General features: G+C 39.7%; 2 protein-coding genes and 1 pseudogene across 2 annotated transcripts; all 3 read right to left on the bottom strand.

Annotated features, from left to right (window-relative positions):
* Positions 1 to 2,716: 2,716 nt before the first annotated feature.
* Positions 2,717 to 3,642, bottom strand: LOC133231566 (olfactory receptor 4D2-like; annotated as a pseudogene).
* A 6,667-nt stretch (positions 3,643 to 10,309) lies between these two features.
* On the bottom strand, positions 10,310 to 11,262 carry LOC133231565 (olfactory receptor 4D1-like). The gene has a single exon (XM_061389934.1). The coding sequence runs from the start codon at positions 11,243 to 11,245 to the stop codon at positions 10,310 to 10,312; it is 936 nt and encodes a 311-aa protein (XP_061245918.1). The 5' UTR covers positions 11,246 to 11,262.
* Positions 11,263 to 19,497: 8,235 nt separating this feature from the next.
* On the bottom strand, positions 19,498 to 20,433 carry LOC133231564 (olfactory receptor 4D1-like). Its single transcript, XM_061389933.1, has one exon. It carries the CDS (start codon positions 20,431 to 20,433, stop codon positions 19,498 to 19,500), a length of 936 nt encoding a protein of 311 aa, XP_061245917.1.
* Between the last annotated feature and the right edge of the window lie 4,644 nt (positions 20,434 to 25,077).

The raw sequence follows: 25,077 nt of genomic DNA, 5'->3' as shown, positions 1-25,077 counted from the left end.
AGAGTCAGACACGACTGAAGCAACGTAGTGCACACACATGCACACAGAAGGGTGGGATGGGGGAAGTGGGAGGGGGGAGGCTCAGAGGGAGGATATATATGTATACTTATAGCTGATTCATGTTGATGTACACCAGAAACCAACACAACATTGTAAAGCAATTATCCTCCAATTTAAAAACAGACTTTTTAAAAAGGCTGGAGGTGAGGAATCAGGTAGAGAGCCATTTCTTTCTCCTCCTGCATCTCTTGCCTCTACAGAGGGAAGAGAAAGCTTTTCCAGAAGCACCCTGGCTAACACACTGTTGTAATTTTCATTCCTGGATCACATGAGCAAATCTAGCTTCTAAGGGTTGTGGGAAAATGAACACATGAGGGGGACAAACAAGGGGGAAGTGGTTGGGAATGGCTTTGAATAGACCCCCAAGAGGAAGGCTATCTTGTTTAAAGCACCTGAATAGAGAATGACTATGATGAAACAGAGGCGAGAGACTGTTAAAAGTGACATGAAGTCTGTCTTACAGTAAAACCTCTTCTAACAGTGGAGGTCACGAAATCAAAAGTATGTAAATGAGAGAAGGAGGTCAGGTAAGAATTAGAGCTACTGATCCATCACTTTCCTCATCACTTGAGCATCTAAGACAAAGACAGGAAATCATTTTTCTTTGCAGAAACAACAACTCTAGAAAAATAGACCTCTGTATATTGGCACTTGGGTCTCCTCCAATAAAGAGCTGATTTCCACCAGAATCCCTAAGGTAAAATCTAAAAGCTTCAATACGTTGAGGTACCAATTAGTATTTTATTGCCTTGCTCTTAAATATAAATAGCCAGGAATCACCAGGAGTTTTAAAAAGGCTGCCAACAAAGAGAACAAAACAAAATAAATAGAAAAATTAATGAGAAGAAAACTGAAAAGACCAAGGAAATAGAAAAGTTTATATATAATTAGCATGCTTTGAAAGAAGCAAGAATATATTTCTGTCCTCTGAGTAAGAAGCAGTTTTAAAAAATAAAACCCAATACTAAAATGAAAGATTGATAACCCTAACACAAAAATAAAGAAGACAAACTACAAACTGAGAGGAGTTATAATAAATATAGACAATACTAAACACTGACAATAGATCAGTAACCAAGTTACATAAGAACTTCTACATTAAAAATAAAAAGCTAGGACTTCCCTGGTGGTCTAGAGGCTAATATTCCATACTCCCATTGCAGGGCCTGGGTTCAATTCCTCATTAGGGAACTATTCCTCATTAGACCCTACATGCTGCTACTAAAGATTCTGCACAAGGCAATGAAGATTAAGGAAGATCCCACACGCAGAGACCAAGACCCATAAATAAATAAATGTTTTTAAAAAATCCTCAAGTTTTCAAAAAAAAAGACTGCAGTGACATACCATTTTTTATTCACTTAATTGGCCAAAGTTAAGAAGTCCAACAATAGTAACAATTAGGAGTATGTGCATCAACCTCAGCAATGCAGCTGACCATGTAATTTGGTACAACTTTGGAAAACAGTTTGGCACTACTCTGTAAAAGTAAATCTTTGAAGATCTCACAATTCAGCAATTCCATTTCAAGGTATTTAATCCATAGCTCCTCAACATAACAACTGAAGACAAGTAGAACATTCAAAAGAGTGTGGTTCCAAGAGTAAAAACTGGAAACAATCCAAATAAACTTATTCTTACAATGGACTATTACACAGCAGTGCATATAAATGAAATATAGCCAAACAAAGCAATGTGGACATTTAGAAAGGATGTTGAGTGAAGAAAGCAAATTCTAGAATATTCTGTGCAATCTTTCATTTGTATAAATCTCAAAAAAGCAAAACAAAGCAATACACTGAATATGTTAATATGTGATAAAATTGTTTTTATAAGCAATGGAATGATAAACACTAAATTCAAGAATGTGGTTTCATCTCCGAAGAAGTGATGTGATGGAAAGCACCTATAGCCAGGTATAAGTTATTAGTACAGGCTGGTTCTTGAACTGTAGCATATTCATGAGTGTTCATATAATATAGTGTTTTATACCTTAGAAGCATTTTATACATAATCTTTCACTTGTTATAATTACTTATACTGTATTAAAATATAGAGAAAACAACATTTATATAATTTAAAGTTTTCAAATTAAATAAAATATATGGTACAATGTTTTCTCACAGTAGTTTGGGTCAGATATTAATTCTAGCAAGTGTGTTGAGGAAAATGTTATAAGGCTAAGAGACCTCAGGTATCTCATTCAAGGTCATCCTTTGGTAAGTGATGGGTTAGGGTCTTTGATTGAAGGCATAAGACTCAGAGTGCTGGGCAGTTTCCAACAACCCAGACTCACACTTAAATGGGGTACTAGGTAAAGGGGTCAAAATACAAAAAACAGAACTGCTCTTCTGGGGAAATTCTGTCATCCTAAGAAGAAACAGTCCACCAAGAAGGCAGAAAGGAGGGTGGGACTTTCCAGACTGTTTCTGTGACAACACATTCTCTCATTATAGGAGTGTTCAAACAACCATCAGAAACAAAAATAAGGATACTATCCATTTTCCTAAAAATCTGAATATGTTGCTTAGGTTCACTGTGCATTTACTTCTATGAGGACCATCACAACACATCCAGGAGATATGAAGAGGGCAGACACAGCAGCTCTCTCTCCACTTTACAAGTGGAAGACAAGGCCAAAGTGATCTACCCACTGTCATTCCCTTGTACAATCCAACTGATGTGAGTGCAATCTCTTCAGTGCTGCCTGCATCTCCTGGTTCATCAGGGTGCAGATCATGGGCAAACATGGGGTTCTTGACCATGTGGCTGCTGGATACAGACTGGACCATGGAGAAGGAAGAGAAGGGCCTGGAATAGAGGTAGATGCTTGGAATGAAGACCACAGACACCAGGAGAACAGGGGTGGTACAGGTAGAAGCTGCCTTCCTCCTTGCCTGCCCTGAGTGGGACTTCAGCATCACCAGGATGACTGAGTAGGAGATCAGGAGGAGGAGGAAACAGATGACATCAGCACCCCACTGTTGCAGATCATGAGGAACTCCAAGACAGAAGTGTCAGTGCAGGCGAGTCTCTGTACCTGTGGAACATCACAGTAGAAGTTATCTAGGACATTGGGGCCACAAAAAGGCAGGGGGAGCATCAGGACCAGTTGGGAGATGGAATGAACAAAACCTACCATCCAGGCTGTCACCACCAACCCCACACAGAGCTGAATGCTCATGATGGTGACATAGTAGAGGGGCCAGGAGATGGCTAGGTAATGGTCATAGACTTTCATAGAGAAGAAGGTCATGATACCTCCCAGAAAGTGGAGAAAAAGACCTGAGCCTCATAGCCCTAATAGGAGATGGTCTTCTTCTCAGTGAGGAAGTCCACCAGCATCTTTGGGGCAGGGACTGAGGAGAAACAGACATCTATGACTGCCCAGTTTCACAGCAGAAAATACATGGGTGTGTGGAGCCTGGAATCAGAGGTCACTGTGAACATGGTGAGGTGGTTTCCCATGACAGTGGTGGTGCAGACCAACAGGAACACCAGAAACAGGAAGAGCTGGAGCTCCTGAGTCTGGGAGAGCTCCAGGATAAATTCTGACTTACATGAGAGATTCCCTGATTCCATGGTATCTTCTCCATACATCTAAAGAAAACACACCAGGAGAGTGATGCCTTATTGCTCAGGGGCTCACTCAAATTGAGTGTCCAGGTCTCGATGATGGATTTTCATGTGCAGATAATAATACCTGGGGCTGACTTAATGGTCTTGTCTCTGGAGAGTTCACTAATTGGTTCTGAAATATATATTCATCAGGGGCTTCCCAGGAGGCTCAGTGGTAAAGAGTCTGCCTGTCAATGCAGGAGACACAGGAGAGGTAGGTTTAATCCCTGTGTTGGGAAGATCCCCAGGAGGAGGAAATGGCCATCCACTCCAGTATTTTTGCCTGAAAAGTCCCATAGACAGAGGAGCCTGGCAGGTCACAGTCCATGAGGTCAAAAACAGTCAGACATGACTGAGCAGCTGAACACAAACACAAGTATATATTCACAAGATAGCTTAATACTATCCAGAGACACATGCAACCTGCCTTTCAAAGATTCAGTGTTATCTACTGGTGGTAAGACACTTGGAGTTCAACAGATCTGCAGTTAAATTTCTATTTCCTTGATATTTGACCCTGGAGAAATTACTTAACCTCTCTAAGTTTCCACATTTGTATGGTAGGAATAAAAATGACTTTCTTTATAGAATTGTCTAGAGGATTAAATAAAATAACACACAAGGTCCCTACAAGAGTGTCTGGAATAATAAATGGCAAACACTTTCCTCTGTGTAGTCTCTTACTTTAAACCCTCTTCCCTTCCTTGAAAATCTAATATATTTTGTACCAAAATTTTTTATGCAACAGTTACCACATCATAATGTTAAGAAACTTTTTGTGTTTCTGTATTTTCCATCCATAATTCAACTAAACGTTTGCAGAGGGATAAATATGCATCTTATAATTTATTTGTGCCCTACAGTACCCATCTTTTCTGCTAGTCAATACTCAAAATCTTTTGACTGATATCTGCAAATCAATCAATGTAATACACCACATTAACAAACTGAAAGATGAAAACCATATGATTATCTCAATAGATGCAGAGAAAGCCTTTGACAAAATTCAACATCCATTTATGACAAAAACTCTCCAGTAAGCAGGAATAGAAGGAACATACCTCAACATAATAAAAGCTATATATGACAAACCCACAGCAAACATTATCCTCAATGGTGAAAAATTGAAAGCATTTCCTCTAAAGTCAGGAGCAAGACAAGGGTGCCCACTTTTACCGTTACTATTCAACATAGTTTTGGAAGTTTTGGCCACAGCAATCAGAGCAGAAAAAGAAATAAAAGGAATCCAAATTGGAAAAGAAGAAGTAAAACTCTCACTGTTTACAGATGACATGATCTTCTACATAGAAAACCCTGAAGACTCCACCAGAAAATTACTAGAACTAATCAATGAATATAGCAAAGTTGCAGGATATGAAATCAACACACAGAAATCCCTTGCATTCCTATACACTAATAATGAGAAAATAGAAAGAGAAATTAAGGAAACAATTCCATTCACCATTGCAATGGAAAGAATAAAATACTTAGGAATATATCTACCTAAAGAAACTAAAGACCTATATATAGAAAACTATAAAACACTGGTGGAAGAAATCAAAGAGGACACTAATAGATGGAGAAATATACCATGTTCATGGATTGGAAGAATCAATATAGTGAAAATGAGTATACTACCCAAAGCCATCTATAGATTCAATGCAATTCCTATCAAGCTACCAACGGTATTCTTCACAGAGCTAGAACAAATAATTTCACAATTTGTATGGAAATACAAAAAACCTTGAATAGCCAAAGCAATGTTGAGAAAGAAGAATGGAACTGGAGGAATCAACCTGCCTGACTTCAGGCTCTACTACAAAGCCACAGTCATCAAGACAGTATGGTACTGGCACAAAGACAGAAATATAGATCAATGGAACAAAATAGAAAGCCCAGAGATAAATCCACACACATATGGACACCTTATCTTTGACAAAGGAGGCAAGAATATACAATGGATTAAAGACAATCTCTTTAACAAGTGGTGCTGGGAAAACTGGTCAACCACTTGTAAAAGAATGAAACTAGAACACTTTCTAACACCATACACAAAAATAAACTCAAAATGGATTAAAGATCTAAATGTAAGACCAGAAACTATAAAACTCCTAGAGGAGAACATAGGCAAAACACTCTCCGACATACATCACAGCAGGATCCTCTATGACCCACCTCCCAGAATATTGGAAATAAAAGCAAAAATAAACAAATGGGACCTAATTAAACTTAAAAGCTTCTGCACAACAAAGGAAACTATTAGCAAGGTGAAAAGACAGCCTTCAGAATGGGAGAAAATAATAGCAAATGAAGCAACTGACAAACAACTAATCTCAAAAATATACAAGCAACTCCTACATCTCAATTCCAGAAAAATAAATGACCCAATCAAAAGATGGGCCAAAGAACTAAATAGACATTTCTCCAAAGAAGACATACAGATGGCTAACAAACACATGAAAAGATGCTCAACATCACTCATTATCAGAGAAATGCAAATCAAAACCACAGTGAGGTACCATTTCACGCCAGTCAGAATGGCTGCGATCCAAAAGTCTACAAGCAATAAATGCTGGAGAGGGTGTGGAGAAAAGGGAACCCTCTTACACTGTTGGTGGGAATGCAAACTAGTACAGTCACTATGGAGAACAGTGTGGAGATTCCTTAAAAAACTAGAAATAGAATTGCCTTATGATCCAGCAATCCCACTGCTGGGCATACACACTGAGGAAACCAGAATTGAAAGAGACACGTGTATCCCAATGTTCATTGCAGCACTGTGTATAATAGCCAGGACATGGAAGCAACCTAGATGTCCATCAGCAGATGAATGGATAAGAAAGTTGTGGTATATATACACAGTGGAGTATTACTCAGCTATTAAAAAGAATACATTTGAATCAGTTCTAATGAGGTGGATGAAACTGGAGCCTATTATACAGAGTGAAGTAAGCCAGAAAGAAAAACACCAATACAGTATACTAATGCATATATATGGAATTTAGAAAGATGGTAATAATAACCCTGTATATGAGACAGCAAAAGAGACACTGATATATAGAACAGTCTTTTGGACTCTGTGGGAGAGGGAGAGGGTGGGATGATTTTGGAGAATGGCATTGAAACATGTATAATATCATGTATGAAACAAGTCGCCAGTCCAGGTTCGATGCACGATACTGGATGCTTGGGGCTGGTGCACTGGGACGACCCAGAGGAAGGGTATGGGGAGGGAGGAGGGAGGAGGGTTCAGGATGGGGAACACATGTATACCTGTGGTGGATTCATTTTGATATATGGAAAAACCAATACAATATTGTAAAGTTAAAAAATAAAATAAAATAAAAATCTTTTGACTGCCATGTGGGTGAATATCTATAGGGAATGCCTTCCTTCACTGGTGTAGATGGTCCCTTACTGGGTGAAGTAACAGAATATGTGGTGTGTGTGCTGCAACATGAGATGGGGGAGAGAGATTGTCTGGGTTAAAAAAGGGGTGATGGATCTTGTATGAGGGGGAATGGAAGAACTCTTCTTAGTGAAACTAGAATTTTAGAAGATGTTACTGAATATAAGGATAGAAGAGAAAGGAAGATGTTGATATAAGAGAAATAAAATAGACAAAGCAATAAAGAGGGGAGATTAATAGGAAGGGAGAGGAAGGGAGAGGAAGGAAGGGGAATGTAAAGATGGAGGGGAGGGGAGGACTGGGAATAAAGATGAAGGAGGACATGGAGGGTAAGAGATAGAGGTGACAAGTGAGGGTTAAGTGGCCTCCTCACTCCCCTGCCTTTCCACCCCCTTACCTGACTCCTGCAATCTGTTATCCAATAGGGGTCATTTTAGCCTCATCCTTCCGCTTCCATCTGCATCCACTTCACTCCATTTACTATATCACTGTCATAAAGACCTTTCTAACCTGGTATCTGATCACCTTGCTTGCTCATTGTAATCTTTTAATGACTGTCAAGGGCTCACAGCTTAAAACTCAGAATCTTAGATGTATATTAATATCTACAACTATGTTTCCGGGATTAAAAAAAAAATTCTACATTTAATGATGCTGATATTGGCTTTATATATTCACAGGTGATGTTTTAGGTACACACAAATTTAGAATTATTCTATCTTCTCAGTGTATTTCTCATCTAATATTATGAATTATCCCTCTTTATTATTTTAACAAATCTACTTTTCTAATATTAGTCTATCTGCATTGGCTATTTTGTGGTTTTTAAAAATTAATTAATTTTAATTGATGAATAATTACTTTATAATATTGTGGTGGTTTTTTGCCATACATTGACATGAATCAGCCATGGGTGGACATGTGTCCCCCCCATCCTGAACCCTCCCTCCCAACTCCCTCCACACCCCATCCCTCTGGGTTGTCCCAGGGAGGTTTTTTTTAGTTAGTGTTTGAATGCTATGTATAATATTATTTCACTCTATTAAATTACATGTAAGTTTTGTCTTGTAAGCTGCATAAAATAAGATTTTAAATTTTTATTCAATATAACAATCTTTGTTGTTTTAACTGGGACATTTAGTCTGAATAAATTTAATGTAATTACTGATATACATGTTTATATTTATCATCTTAGTTTTTGTTTTCTATTAGTTCTACAGATTTTAAGTTTATTTTTTTTAAATAAAATAATCTCTATAATTTCTACAGTTCCCCATCCTGAACCCCCCTCCCACCTCCCTCCCCATCCCATCCCTCAGGGTCATCTCAGTGCACCAGCCCTGAGCACCCTGTCTCATGCATCGAACCTGGACTGGTGATCTGTTCCACATATGATAATATACATGTTTCAATTTTTTTGGATCTTTTTTCTTGTTTCTTTTTGGATAAATAAAATAGTTTTGACTATTAAAAAAATGAACAAACAACTCAGACTCTTAGAAGCTGCCTAACATGCATTGTGGGTTAATTCATGGTTCAAAGACATGCTTACATATGTGCATGAAACTCCCTCTCAGTGGGTCACACCAAGTTCTAAAACATAGGCTCCATCTACCTTTCTTATCAGTATCTCTGTTACCTGGGAATTGATGGCTAGTCAGGAATCCATGGTGTCTCACATACGCTGTATGTTTGGTTATTTCTGTAGCTTTAGGAATGCAGTCTGTTTCCTGAAATACCTTCTACTACCTTCTCAACCTTGAAGTCCTCAGATATCACCTCTGTGACTCCTTCTCCATTTCTTGCATGCATAATTAATCCATTTCTCTGGGTTCCGGTTCCAATAACATTTTGTAAGTACATTTGTTACAACTTTTATCGTATTTTTCTTGTTCTTTCTCTTAACTAGATTGTAAATTCAATAATTTAGTAGCCCCAGCACCAATAATAGCAAGTCTGACTTAGCACTTGCTCAAATAAATATGTTCCTATTCTAACATATTAGGAGATAATTATGTGATCTTGTTCAATGTGACCATGTGATAAATTGTGGGGTGTATCACCTTATCCTTTGCTCTCAGCATCTTCCCTCCAAACCACAAGACCAAGGGTAACTTACTGGTTAAAGCCTGGTGTTCACTTGCCACTTGAGGAATCTATTTTGAATGGCTTGTATCCTCTGCATTACACTTGAGGTTATCCTCAGACTTTAGACTGACTAGCATGGAGTCCATATCACTTGTTTATTCTCCACACTCTCCAACAAGTTTCTGGATGCTTCTTACAGCTGCTCTATACGCAGGTGAGAAAATCCTAGTTTCACACCTTCCTTCAGCCCAGAATGGGAAAGAGTCTTCAGGTCATGCGTCTTCTTAGAGATCCTTTATCTGCAGGATCAGTTTCCCAGCCAGTGCCCACACATCACCCATACAACAAGGAGAGTGACCCTAGGAGACAAGAGTATATCCTTGGGGAGAAACTACTGGACTCCCTCAGGAAGCAGGACAAGGTCCCTGGCCTCTGTAACCTGGGTTCCCCAACCACCTACAACATTGTCCTTGTAGCCATATCATGCAAAGTATATAAAGATTTGGTCACTAAAGTAGAATATCCTGTAGAATATCCAAGAAGTATTTGGTCAAGAAAGACCCAATCCAAAGTGCAGGTAAATATGTACTTTGATGATGGAAAATATTTAGAAACTTAACAAATGATATCATTTCCAAAATACCACAGTGGGGAGTGAGGCAGAGAGCAGGGAGGAGAACAAATATAATTGTTCCAGATTTGACATAGAAATGTTGACCATTTGTCAGAGATATTCTCCCATAGAAGAGTAACTCTGTAAGTTTTCCCTTGTGATGGTGAGATTCTCTGAGTTTCAAATCCCACCCATATCTCCTGCCTCAAAACCTGGAGTCAGAGAAACCATCTTCTGGCCAAGCTCTGCCCCTCACTTGCTGTTCATCAATGAGCAAGTCTTTTCTCTCTGAGTTTTCTCATTTGTAAAACTGTATAATACCACCATACCTTCTGTCAGTTTTGTAAGAATGAGAGAGAAGTCTGAAAGTAACTAACAAAATAGCTGACACAGGAAAATGTCCATAGAAATAATGGTTTACTTTCAACTGTCACACTCCATAAAGACTTTCCTCCACATCTCACATGGAAAACAAAGGTTCAGTGAGAAGATTTGTCATTTAAAATCAACCTATGTTAAGTTCACTCCCTCTTGGAAATCACTAGGCGCTTGCCTAATCTCTTCACTGCTGCCTGCATCTCCTGGTTCCTCAGGGTGTAGATGATTGGGTTGAGCATGGGGGTCATAACCGTTTGGCTGATGGACACAGCTTTGTCCATGGGAAAAGAGGTAAAGGGCCGGGCATAAATATAGATACAGGGAATGAAGACCATAGACACGACAATGATGTGAGTGGTGCAGGTGGAAGCTGCCTTCCTCCTTGCCTGCCCAGAGTGGGACCTCAACATCATCAGGATTTTTGTGTAAGACATCAAAAGGAGGAGGAACCAGATGAGGACCAGCATCCCACTGTTGGAGATCATAAGGAACTCCAGGAGGGAGGTGTCTGTGCAGGCAAGTCTTAGTACTTGTGGAATGTCACAGTAGAAATTATCTAGGATGTTGGGTCCACAGAAAGGTAATGGGAGCATCAGAATCAGCTGGACAATGGAGTGGACAAAGCCTCCTACCCAGGCAGCCACCACCAGCCCCACACACACTCGAGTGTTCATGATGGTGACATAGTGGAGGGGCCGGGAGATAGCTATGTAGCGATCATAGGCCATCACTGAGAGGAAGAAGACAGTCCCACCTCCCAGAAAGTGGAAGAAGAAGATCTGGGCCATGCAGCCCTGGTAGGAGATGGTCTTCTTCTCAGCAAGGATGTCCACTAGCATCTTTGGGGCAGTGACTGAGGAGAAGCAGACATCTATAACAGCCATATTTCTCAGCAGGAAATACATGGGTGTGTGGAGCCTGGAATCAGAGGTCACTGTCACCATGATGAGGAGGTTTCCCATGACAGTGGTGGTGTAGACAAGCAGGAAAACCAGAAACAAGAAAAGCTGGAGCTCCTGATACTGTGAGAACCCTAGGAAGACAAATTCTGATACCCATGTGAGGTTCCCTGAATCCATGGTGTCTTCTCCATACACCTAAGGAAAACACACCAGAGACAGACAGGCATGAAGTTGTTGCTTGTCCTCTTAGTGCTCAAGGGCTCAATTCAGTTGTCCAAGTCAATGTAATGGACATTCTTATGTACAGATGACAATACCAAGTGCTGATTGAATGACTTTGTCTCAAACAGTTTACTAGTTTTTGCTGGGATACACATATGTGAGTTATCTTAAAGCCATCCAAAGACACAAGCCATTTGCCTTTCCAAGATTCAGTGTAATCTCATGGTGGGAAGACACTTAGAGTTCAATAGAACCAAAATCATATTTCAGAGCTATTTCCTTGAGATTTGGACTTGAGTAAATTACTTAATCTGAGTCTCAGTTTCCACATCTGAAAGAAATACATTTTCTTTATAGAATTTGGCTAAGGGATTAAATAAAATAACATAAATTTCATAAACAGTATTTGGAATAATAAATGTTAATCACTCTCTTCTGTGCAGTCTCCCAGTCCACAGCAGCCTCGACTACATTTTTATGCTAGTCATTTTTCCTTTTAAAAAATTTCTTATGTTTTATGCACTTTGAAGGTTACTTTCCATTTACAGTTAATAGAAATAATGGTTATGGCATCAATCATTTTTCATGCAACAATGAACACATCAGAACGTGTTAATGGACTTTTCATGTGTCTGTGTTTTTCCTTCACAATGCACCCATAATGTGCTAGACACATAGGTCTTGATTTCTCAGTTTAACTGTGCCCTGCAGTGCCCATAGTCAGTAATTAATAAGTACCTGGTGTTAACTGCTAAGTGGGTGAAAAGCTATTAGGGTTCAGGACATGTGAAGGAGCCTCTGGCCACAGTGGCACACCTGTGACATTCCATTTCTTTCCATCCCCCGGGTAGGTGACCCTTACTGGATGAGGCTCCCCAGATTATAGTGGGAAAGTGGCAAAGGGGTAACTATTTCATTAGTGAAGAAATAGATAAATACATTGTTTGAAGGAGACAGAGCTCTTCTGAAAGGACAGCAATTTCAGATGGTAGTGGTATTGATCCAAGGGTAGAAGAAAAAATTATTGAAGTAAAAGAAATAAACAAAGAATTTAGAGAGAAAGAAAATCATAAGGAAGGAAGATAGGGGAATATAATGGTGAAAGGAGACAGGAAAGGGTGGTGTGGCAGGGGAGGGAGTGGGAACAAAAATGAAGGACTCAGAGGGCAAGAGATAGAGGTGACAGGTGAGGGCTAACTGCCTTCCCCATGCCTTCAGCTTCCTCTCAATCTCCACCCACTCTCACTTGACCTCCTGGAATCCATTCTCTCTCAGGGATCACTCCCTTTTAACTTTTCCCTTTCTCTTTCGTTCCAGTACACCTTCTACACAGCTGTCCATGAGACCTTTCTAAATACTGATCTGATAATGTCCCCCTCTCATGTCTATTCTTTAGTGATTCCACCAGAGCCCCTTAGGAACCACATTTAATATTTTGTGGATCAAGTCAGGGTAGAAACACATACATATGCAAGCAACTCGGCATGTCACACAGGGCTCTAAATGTAAGCACCATCTGCTTTTTAACCAGTAACTCTGCCTCCAATGAACCACTAGCTCTTTAATGAATTACAGTCTTAAACATGCTGCATATTTCTTTCCATGTTTATTTCTTACAATTCTTTCCATCTTCTCAACCCTAGAAAATATTCATGTGAATGTGACCCTTTCCGTCACTCTTCTCACTCTTTCTCCCACTCAGAACAAATTCCCCATTTTTCAAGTTCTTAAGCATTAAAAATCAGTCATCCCTTGTGGCTGAGATAGTAAAGAATCTGTCTGCAATGCAAGAGATCAGGTTTGATCCCTGGGTCAGGAAGATTCCCTGGAGAAGCAAATGGCTACCCACTCCAGTATTCTTGCCTGGAAAATTCCATGGACAGAGGAGACTGGCAAGCTAAAGTCCATAGTGTCACAAAGAATAGGACATGACTGAGCGACTAACATATACTCGCACGCACGCACACACACACACATATCTGAAACAAACCTCTGTTACAGGTTTATCATCGTTCATTTTTGTCAGCTTCTCTCCTCAACCAACTATATCATAATTTCAATATCTTGGTAATCGCAGAACTTGGGACAACAACTCTGATACAGCACATGCTCAATAAATATTATCAAATTAATGTATTAAGTAGGTGATTAATTATGTGGAGATTTAAAAAGTGATTTTACTTATCCTCCATAGGCTAGATCTATACTTGGTTGGTAAAAGTACTGGGTTTTACATGCAACCTAAAGCAGCTGTTTTAACAGTACATTCCTGCTCCCAAATTTCTTCCCAAGGCTCTTCTCCAACATTAGACTTAGTACCATCAAATCTAGGTCACTTTTTTATTCTCCTCACCCTTCAACAAGTGTTTCTAAGAACCTATCATTGACCTATCTGAGGATGTGGAAACCCTCAGGCTCTCACCTTCCTTCAGTCCCAGATGGGAGAAGAGAGTTCATGTCTTACACTTTCTGGGAGACTCTCTCCATACAGCCTCAAAGTTTCCTGATCTCTGGCATCACTGACACGCATGAGTCATGACCCTGGGGAAGAGCGCGTATTCCCAGGGAGAAATTATTGGACTGATCTAAGTAGGCAGAGCTGAAATGATCCCACTGGGGGCAAGGGAACAATGGGAGCTGTTAAAAAGTTTCTAAGCATCTCAAAAACGCTTACTATTTGAGAGGGCTGCCTTGAGGACAAAAAAGCAAGAAAAACAAAACAGAATCAAACACACCACACATACAAGCAAAAGAAAAGAAAAGCCAACAGAGACACTGAAAATTATAGAGATTCATGACATGTAAGATTAGGAGATCAAAAGTTGAAAAACCAGATTCTCTGAAAGTTTCTGAGATTTTTGGAAGGACCCATTTCAGAGACCAGTGGCTCACACTGTAAACATGTGCCTGAATCATCTGAAGGGGATGTTAAACCTAAGATTCAGTAGCTCTTGGATGGCTGAGATCTACAGAGAATTAGCATTTCTAACAACTTTTCAGGTGATGCTAAATGCTACTTATCTGGGGCCACCATTTGAGAATGACTGAGTTTCACTGCTCTTGTTAGCATGATGGACAGTTTCTTTCTCACATTATCAAGACCATTGGTTTGATAGCTTACTTTAAAAAAATTAATTGATCTTGGACAACAAGATAGGTGGGGAAAGGTTTGTATACTACACTGGAAACAAACCCTATAAATTTGTCATTTATTTTACCAACCATATCCCAAGGTGGACTCCCCATGTATATCCAATTCTATTGCACCATCTATAAAACTTATACATTATGTATAAGGAATTGTATATATATTCCTTATACATTATAATGAACTGTTTAGCTGATTTTTATTATCTTGGTGTAGAATAAAAACTGTGAGTTCTTAGATACAGTTTTCTGTTTTACATGAGATTTCCAGCATGATCTGAATTCTTTTGTTGCAAATATTTATACTTAGCAAACCACAATCCCTCTGGTTTATTTTTTAAAGTATAAGAAATTGTGGCTTTTAAGTAAAAGGGATTCTAAAAACACTAGTTCTTCCAATGTTTAGAGTTTCAGTTCATTTTAAACTCCAGTCTTTCCTTAAAATGGCCTGGATTGATTCTGGAGAAGTCAATAGGTCTTATCAATCTCCTTTACTGTCAGATGTCATTAACTGCAACTTTATAAAAATTGGCTAATTAAATCACCTGGATTAATTAATTATGATTCTGATTTAGTTCTTAATAAAAAAGTCATTGTATCCTCTGTTTATATATTTCTTTTCTCAAGGCACGTAGAATGATAAATTATCTACTAAGCTACATACCAGCCTCAAAGTTGACTCCTCAGAGTGGGACTGTATATAATTTATCCATTTTAGAAAGATGATTCCAATGTTTTATTGTCTTGGAGTTACTTGGCCCACTGTGAAAATTCAATAAATGTTTAAAAATTAGTAAACAGAAACTTCAGTTAAGTAGAATCGGGGGAACAGGAGTTCTCACACCCTACTACAACCTCAGAAACCAACAGGAAAAAGGAAGACTCCCCTTCTTCCAATGTAGACAAGATTATAGTAAACACTGACAATAGATCAGTAACCAAGTTATGTAAGAACTTCTACATTGAAAAGAAAAAGCCTGGACTTCCCTGGTGGTCCAGAGGCTAATATTCCACCCTCCCATTGCAGGGGCCTGGATTCAATTCCCAGTTAGGGAACTAGACCCTACATGCTGCTACTATAGATTCTGCTCAAGGCAGTGAAGATCAAGGTTGATCCCACATGTACTAACTAAGACCTGGTGCAGCCAAATAAATAAATTAAAATTTTTTTAATCTCTCCAGTTTAAAAACAAAGACTATCATGAAATACCATTTTTTATTCACTTAATTGGCAACAATTAAGAAGTCTGACAATATTAATTGTTTATGACGATGTGAATCAAAGGGAACACTTCAGTGCTTCTGATGACTGTGTAATTCAGTACAACTTGGGAAAGCAATTTTGCACTACTTTTTAAAGGTAAATCTTTGAAGATCTCATGATTCAGCAATTCCATTTCAAGGTATATAACCCAAAGCTCTGCAACATGACAGCTGGAGACAAGTAGAAGACCACCAAAAAGAGTGTTGTTTCGAGAGCAAAAACCAGGACAATCCAAATAAGCTTATTCTTACAACAGAATATTACACACACAGCGGTGCAGATGAGTGAATTACAGCCAAACAAAACAATATGGACATTTAGAGACAATGTGGAGTGAAAAAAAGCAAATCCCAGAATTTCAGGTACAGTCTTATTTGTATAAAGCACAAACAAAAAAATAATATACTGATTATGTTAATATTTGATGAAATTGTTTTTATAAGCAATGGAGTGATAAACACCAAATTCAAGAATGTGGTTTCATCTGGGGAGAAGTAATGTGATGGAAAGCACCTATAGACAGGTAGAGTTATTATACCATCTGGTTCTTGAACTGAAGAGCATGTTCATATAATACAGTGTTTTATAGTTTAGAAGCATTTTACACATAATCTTTTGCTTGTTATAATTCCTTATACTGTATTAAAATGTAGAGGAAAAAACTGGTTAAACATATAATTTCAAATTTGCAAATTTAAATAGAATATAGTTATATGGTTCAACACTTTCTCACAGTAAAAAAAAAAGAAAAAGAAAAGACTGGTGAGGACTTAGCCCATGAAGAACTATGGACTCTTTGATACTGCAGTCTCCCACTCTCTTTCCCTCTCTATAAAAGCAGTCTTTTTCTCTTACACTGAAGCACTTACACATGGCTCACTGTGAGTGCAGACCCTGAATTGCAATTCTCTGCCGATCTTGAATAAAGCAATCTTTCCTGGGTAAATATTTGGCTACCTAGGTTTTAGATCAATTTGTTAACAGAACTGAAGGTTATCCTTTTCTTAAGAGTAGGAGAGAAGTAAAAGACAGGTTTGGTACACCTCTATGCTCAATTCTAAGGATAGAAAAATAGGACAAACATTCTCCTCTCAAGAACTCACAGGTTGATGAGGGAAAACAGACCTAGAAACACGTAAATACACTTCAGAGAGGAGATAGCTCTACTCCAGAAGAGTGTCTGGAATAATAAATGGAAATCACTCTCCTCTGTGCAGTCTCCTATTCTTAAGCCTTCTCCTTTCCTCGAATCTCTAACATATTTTGTACCAAGATTTTTCATGCAACAGTCAGCATATGTAATGAACTTTTTATGTTTCTATGTTTTTCCCTCCATAATTCAACTATAGAATCCAGAGGAATGAATATGCTTCTTATAATTTATTTGTACCCTACAGTACCCATCTTTGCTGATAGTCAATACTCAAAAAGTATTGACTGATGAGTGGGTGAACAGCTAGAGGGAATGCCTCCCCTCCCTGGGGTAGGTGGTTCCTTACTGGGTGAGGTAAGAGGATAGATGGTGTGTGTGCTGAGATATGAGGGTAGGAGAGAGATTCTTTGGGTTAAGCAAAGGGTGATGATCTTCCATGAATGGCACTGAAAGAGTTCTTCTTAAAGAAATGAATTTTGGAAGATGTTACTGAATACAAGGATAAAAGAGAAAGGAAGATGATGAAATAAGAGAAATAGAATAGAAAAAGGAATAAAGAGGGGTGATTAAGAGGGAGGGAGAGGAAAGAAGGGGAAGGGAAATGTTGGGGTGGGGGAAGACTGGGAACAAAGATGAAGAAGGATGCAGAGGGTCAGAGATAGAGGTGACAGATGAGGGTTAAGTGGCCTCTCCACTCCCCTGCTTTATCTCTTCTCACCACCCCCACCTGTCTCCTGCAAACTGTTGTCCTTCAGAGATTATTTTAGTGTCGTCTTTCAGCTTTCATCTGCGTCCACTGAAGTCCATCTTTTATATCACCGTCACAGAGACCTTCATAAACTTGTACCTGACCACTTTCATTCCTCATTATAATCTTTTATATCAAGGACTCACAGCTTAGAACCTAGACTCTTAGAAGAGATCTAACATTTGTTTTGGGTTAATTCAGGATTCAAAAACACGCTTAAACATGTACATGTAACTCTCAGTATGTCACACCAAGATCAAAATGTAGGCCCCATCTACTTTTCTCATCAGTACCCCTGTTACCCAGGAAGTGATTGCTAGTCAGGAATCCATGGTGTCTCACATATGCCCTAAGCTTGGTTATTTCTGTAGCTTTGGGAATGCATTCTGTTTCCTAAAATACCTTCTACTACCCTCTCAACCTTGAAGTCCTCAAATATCCCCTTTTCTGTAACTCCTTCTCCATTAATCACATGCAGAATTAATTCATTTCTCTGGGTTCCAGTAACATTTTGCAAGTACCTTTGTTACAGCCTTTATCATATTTTTCCTGTTGTTTCACTTAACTAGATTATAAATTCAATAATTTAGTAGCCCCAGCACCTATAATAGCAACTCTGATTTAGCATTTGCTCAAATACGTTGCTATCTCAATGTATTAGTAGATAATTATGTGATCTTGTTCAATGTGACCATGTGGAAGATTGTGGGGTGTATCACCTTATCCTTTGTTCTCAGCATCTTCCCTCTAAACCACAAGACCAAGTGTTTCTTGGTGGTTGAAAGCCTGGTTTTCACTTTCCACTTGAGGAATTGGTTTTTAATGATGCCTTGTATCCTCTGCATTACACTCGAGGTTATCCTCAGACTTTAGACTGACTAGCATGGAGTCCATATCACTTGTTTATTCTCCACACTCTCCAACAAGTTTCTGGATGCTTCTTACAGCTGCTCTATAGGTGAGAAAAATCCTAGTTTCTAGGTGAGAAAATGCTGGTTTCACACCTTCCTTCAGCCCAGAATGGGAAAGAGTCTTCAGATCATCCGTCTTTTTAGAGATCCTTTATCTGCAGGATCAGTTTCCCAGCCAGTGCCCACACATCACCCATACAACAAGGAGAGTGACCCGAGGAGACAAGAGTATATCCTTGGGGAGAAACTACTGGACTCCCTCAGGAAGCAGGACAAGGTCCCTGCCTTCTCTAGCCTGGGTTCCCCAACCACCTACAACATTGTCCTCAGAGCCATATCATCCAAAGTATATAAAGATTTGGTTGCTAAAGTAGAATATCCTGCAGAATATCCAAGAAGTATTTGGTCAAGAAAGACCCAATCCAAAGTGCATGTAAATATGTACTTTGATGATGAAAAATATTTAGAAACTTAACAAAAGATATCACTTCTGAAATACCACAGTAGGGAATCTGCTGTGAGAGCAGGGAGGAGAACAAATGTAATTGTTCCAGATTTGACATAGAAGTATTGACCATTCATCAGAGATATTCACCCATAGAAGAGGAACTCTCTAAGTTTTCCCTTGTGATGGCAAGACACTCTGAGTTTCAAATCCCACCTGTATCTCCTCCCTCAAAACCTGGGGTCAGAGGAACCATCTCCTGGCCAAGCTCTACCTCTCACTTGCTTTTCATCACTGAGCAAGTCTTTTCTCTCTGAGTTTTCTCATTTGTAAAAGTGTATAATACTACCATACCTCCTGTCAGTTTTGTAAGAATGAGAGAGAAGTCTGAAAGTAACTAACAAAATAGCTGACACAGGAAAATGTCCGTAGAAATATTACTTTAATTTCAATTGTCACACTCCATATTTTCCACTTCTCACATGGAAAACAAAGGTTCAGTGAGAAGATTTGTCATTTAAAATCAACCTATTTTAAGTTCACTCCCTCCTGGAAATCACTAGGTGCTTGCCTAATCTCTTCACTGCTGCCTGCATCTCCTGGTTCCTCAAGGTGTAGATCATTGGGTTGAGCATGGGGGTGATAACTGTTTGACTGATGGACACAGCTTTGTCCATGGGGAAAGAGGTGAAGGGCCGGGCATAAATATAGATACAAGGAATGAAGACCATAGACACGACAATGATGTGGATGGTGCAGGTGGAAGCTGCCTTCCTCCTTGCCTTCCCAGAGTGGGACCTCAACATCACCAGAATGACTGTGTAAGAGATCAGAAGGAGGAGGAACCAGATGAGGACCAGCATCCCACTGTTGGAGATCATAAGGAACTCCAGGAGGGAGGTATCTGTGCAGGCAAGCCTCAGTACTTGTGGAACATCACAGTAGAAGTTATCTAGGATGTTGGGTCCACAGAAAGGCAATGGGAGCATCAGAATCAGCTGGACAACGGAGTGAACAAAGCCTCCTACCCAGGCAGCCACCACCAGCCCCATACACACTTGAGTGTTCATGATGGTGACATAGTGAAGGGGCCGGGAGATGGCTATGTAACGGTCATAGGCCATCACTGAGAGGAAGAGGAGAGTCCCACCTCCCAGAAAGTGGAAGAAGAAGATCTGGGCCATGCAGCCCTGGTAGGAGATGGTCTTCTTCTCAGCGAGGATGTCCACCAGCATCTTTGGGGCAGTGACTGAGGAGAAGCAGACATCTATAACAGCCATATTTCTCAGCAGGAAATACATGGGTGTGTGGAGCCTGGAATCAGAGGTCACTGTCACCATGATGAGGAGGTTCCCCATGACAGTGGTGGTGTAGACAAGCAGGAACACCAGAAATAAGAAAAGCTGGAGTTCCTGATACTGTGAGAACCCTAGGAAGACAAATTCTGATACCCACGTGAGGTTCCCTGAATCCATGATGTCTTCTCCATACTCCTAAAGAAAACACACCAGAGATAGGCATGAAGTTGTTGCTTGCCCTCTTCGTGCTCCAGGGCTCAATTCAGTTGTCCAAGTCAATAATGGACATTCTTATGTACAGAGCACAATACCAAGTGCTGACTGAATGATCTTGTCTCTGGAAAGTTTACTAGTTGGTGTTGGAAAAAACATACGTGAGATATCTTAAAGCCACCCAGACACATTCCACCTGCCTTTCCAAGATTCAGTGTAATCTAGCTGGAAGATACATAGAGTCAAACCAAACGGAATCAAATTTGAGAACTTCTATTTCTTTGAGATCTGGCCTTGAGTAAGTTATTTAATGTGAGTCTCAGTTTCCACATCTGAAAGAAATATGTTTTCTTTATAAAAATTGGCTAAGGGATTAAATAAAATGACACATAAACTTCCCAGGATAGTATTTGGAATAGTAAATATTAATCACTCTCCTCTGTGTAGTCTTCTACTCTACTCCAGTCTCTACTACATTTTTACACCAATCATTTTTCCTTTTTAAATATTAATTTATTTTAAAAAACCTATTATGTTTTATACAACTTAAAGGTTATTTTTCAATTAGAGTTATTAGAAAGCATGAATATTGTATCAATCATTTTTCATGCAACAGTGAAAGCAACAGAATGTTCATGAAGTTCTTATGTGCCTATGTTTTCCCTTCTGAATTTAATCATAATGTGCTAGACACATAGGCCTTGATTTCCCAATTTATTTGTCCCCTTCAGTACCCATCTTTGCTTATGGTTGGTAATTAAAAAGTGTGTGTGTGTGTGTGTGTGTGTGTGCTATGTCACTTCAGTCATGTCCAGCTCTTTGTAACCCCATGGACTGTAGCCCCCGCAGGCTCCTCTGTCCATGGGATTTTCCATACAAGAAAACTAGAGTAGGTTGCCATTTTCTAGTCCATGGGATGGGATCTTCCCAACCGAGGGGTCTCTTGTGACTCCTGCATTGGCAGGCAGATTCTTTACCAGTGCACCACCTGGGAGAGAGAGATCCAGTTTTAGCTGAACTGGTTAAGGATTTTTTGCTGTTTATGGGGCCAATCCTCAAAGCAGAGAATGTCCTAAATATTCCAATTTAGATGGTGTTAACTGGGGTTAACTGATAGGTGTGTTAAAAGTTATTGGGGTTCAGGACATGTGAGGGAGTCTCTGGGTACAGCTGCACATCTGGGACATTCCATTTCTTTCCAACCTCCAGGGTAGGTGACCCTTACTGAATGAGGCTCCTCAGATTATATGTGGGAAAATGGCAAAGGGTTAAGTATTTCATTAGTTAAGAAATAGATAAATACATTGTTTGAAGGGGACTTACAACTCTTCTGAAATGAAAGCAATTTCAGAAGGTGGTATTGATCCAAGGGTAGAAGAAAAAAAAATGTTGAAGTAAAAGAAAGTGAAATAAATGAAGAATTCAAAGGAGAAAATTTATCATAAGGAAGGAAGCTGTGGGAATAGAATGGTGAAGGAAGAAGACATGGAAAGGTGGTGTGGCAGGGGAGGGAGTGGAAACAAAAATGAAGAAGGACTCTGAGGGTGAGAGACAGAGGCAAAAGGTGAGGGCTAAGTGCCCTCCCTACTCCTTTGGCTTCCTCTCAATCTCCACCCACTCTCACCTGACTTCCTGAAATCCATTACCTCTCAGGGATCACTCCCTTTTTAATTTTCCCTTTCATCTTTCATTCCAGTACACCTTCTATACAGCTGTCCATGAGACCTTTCAGAAGGTCTCTGATCATGTTCCCCTCTCACATCGATTCTTGTAGTGATTCCACCAGAGCCCCTTAGGAGACACATACAATACTTTGTGGATCAAGTCAGGGTAGAAACATATACATGTGCACACAATTCAGCATGTCACACAGGGCTCTAAATGTAAGTTCCATCGGCCTTTCTAATTAGTACCTCCACCTCTGGTGAACCACTAGCTCTTTAATGGAAAATAGTCTTAAAGATGCTGTGTATTTATTTCCATTTTTGTTTCCTGCAATTCTCTTCATCATCTTCTCAACCATAGAAAAAGTCAATATGAACATCACCTTTTTCATCACTCTTCTCATTATTTCTCCCATGCAGAACAAATTCTTCATTTTTCAATATTCTTAAACATAAAAAATGGGGCTTCCCTTGTGGCTCAGATGATAAAGAATTTGCCTGCAATGAGGGAAACCGCAGTTTCATCCCTGGGTCAGGAAGATCCCCTGGAGAAGGGAATGGCAACCCACTCCAGTATTTGTGCCTGGAGAATTTCATGGACAGAGGACCTTGGCAGGCTACAATCCATGAGATCATAAAGATTCAGACACAGCTGAGTGAATAACAGACACACACACAAACATACACATACAAACATCGAAAACAAACCTCTGTTACAGGTTTATTATCATTCATTTTTTAAAACTTCTTCCCTCAACCAACCACATCATAATTTCAATATCTTGGTAACCCCAGAACTTGGAACAGCAACTCTGATACACCTTATGCTCAGTGAATATTGTCAAATTAATGTATTAAGTAGGTAATTAATTATGTGGAGATTTTAAAAGTGATTTTACTTATCTTCTGTTCCCTGTCTCATAAGGCCAGATCTATATTTGGTTGCTAAAAGTACTGGGTTTTACATGCAACCTGAAGCAGCTGTTTTAACAGCATATACCCACCCTCAGATTTCTTCCCAAAGCTCTTCTCCAACATTACACTTAGTACCGTCAAATTTAGGTCACTTGTTTATTCTCCCCACCCTCCAACAAGTGTCTCTAAGAACCTAACTATCATTGACCTATCTGAGGGTGTGAAAACCCTCAGGCTCTCACCTTTCCTCAGTCCTGGATGGGAGAAGAGAGTTCATGTCTTATACTTTCTGGGCAACCATCTCCATACAGCCTCACAGCTTCCTCATCTCTGGCATCACTGACATGCATGAGTCATGACCCTGGGGAAGAGTGCATATTCTCAGGGAGAAATTATTGGACGGAGCTCAGGAAGCAGAGTTGAAACAATTCCCACTAGGGTGAGGGAACAATGGGAGTTGTTAAAAAAAAGTCTTTAAGTCTCTCAAAATCACTATTTAAGAGGCTTACCTTGAGGATAAAAACAAAACAAAACAAAACAAGCATCAAATACATACACACACAACCTAAACAAGAGAAAAGTCAACAAAGGACACTGAAAATTATAGAGATTCATGACGTGTAAGATTAGGAGATCAAGATTAGAAAAATCAGATTCTCTGGAAGTTTCCAGGATTTTTGGAAGGACCCATTTCAGAGACTACAAGCATGCACCTGAATCACCTGAAGGGGACGCTAAACCTAAGATTCAGTAGGTCTTGGATGGCTGAGATCTACAGAGAATTAGCATTTCTAACAACTTTTCAGGTAATGCTAATGCTACTTATCTGGGGCCACAGTTTGAGAATGACTGAGTTTCACTGCTCTTGTCAGTATGATGGACAGTTTCTTTCTCACATTATCAAGACCATTGGTTTGATAGCTTACTTAAATTAATTGGCTGTATTCTAGAAGATGACAGAGGAATAGGACGGGGAGACTGCTTTCTCCCCCACAAGTTCATCGAAAGATCATTTGAACGCTGAGCAAATTCCACAAAACAACTTTTGAATGCTGGCGGAGGACACCAGGCACCCAGAAAGGCAGCCCATTGTCTTCGAAAGGAGGTAGGGCAAAATACAAAAGATAAAAAGAGAGACAAAAGACTTAGGGATGGAGACCCATCCTGGGGAGGGAGTTGTGAAGGAGAAGTTTCCAAACACCAGGGAACCCTCTAACGGGCGGGTCTCTGGGGAGTTTTGCAATCTCGAAAGGCAACATAATCGGGAGTGAAAAAAAAAAAAAAAAGGAACCCACAGATTACGCACCTAGCCGTGACTTCCAACCAAATCTGTGCCTTTGTGGAGTACCTGAGACCCTGAACCTGAGCAGCTTAGACCTGGGAAGTGCACGCAACCCAGGGCCCACTTTAGACAGTTCCCCTGCAGAACAACCTGGAGCCTGAGCAGTGTAGACCGGCAAAGCACACGTGCCAGGAGTGGGGGCAAACCCAATGTGGCCCAGACACTGTGAGCACTCCCCACACACATCAGTGATATTTCTTTGCAGTGTTTCTCCCTCCCCACAGCACAACTGAACAACTGAGCCTAAATAAGTGACCACCTTTGCTGCCTTGTGTCAGGGCGGAAATTAGACACTGAAGACACTTGCAAACAGAGGGAGCCAATATAAACAAAGAGGGAACTGCACTGGAAGTGACAGGAGCAACAGATTAAAACCGGTTAGTGACTGCATTGGAAGGGGCCTATTGACCTTGAGAAGAAGTATAAGCTGGAACAAGGAACTGTCTGAAACTGAACTGACCCCACACTGCCCTCAACAGCTCCAGAGAAATTCCTAGATATATTTTACTGTTATCATTTTGTAATTCTAAAATTCTTTATTACTCCTTTAATTTTCATTTTTATAACCTATTATTACCTTGCAAAAAAAGACTATTTTTAAACTAAATTTCATATATATATATTTATAATTTTTGTGATTTTTTTAATACTGTATTTTTTGAGAGTCTAACCTCTACTCTAGATTTT

Source organism: Bos javanicus, chromosome 19 (assembly GCF_032452875.1).
Source record: "Bos javanicus breed banteng chromosome 19, ARS-OSU_banteng_1.0, whole genome shotgun sequence".
NCBI lineage: Eukaryota > Metazoa > Chordata > Mammalia > Artiodactyla > Bovidae > Bos > Bos javanicus.
The sequence above is the reverse complement of the archived record's forward strand: the minus strand, read 5'-3'. Positions and strand labels throughout refer to the sequence as shown.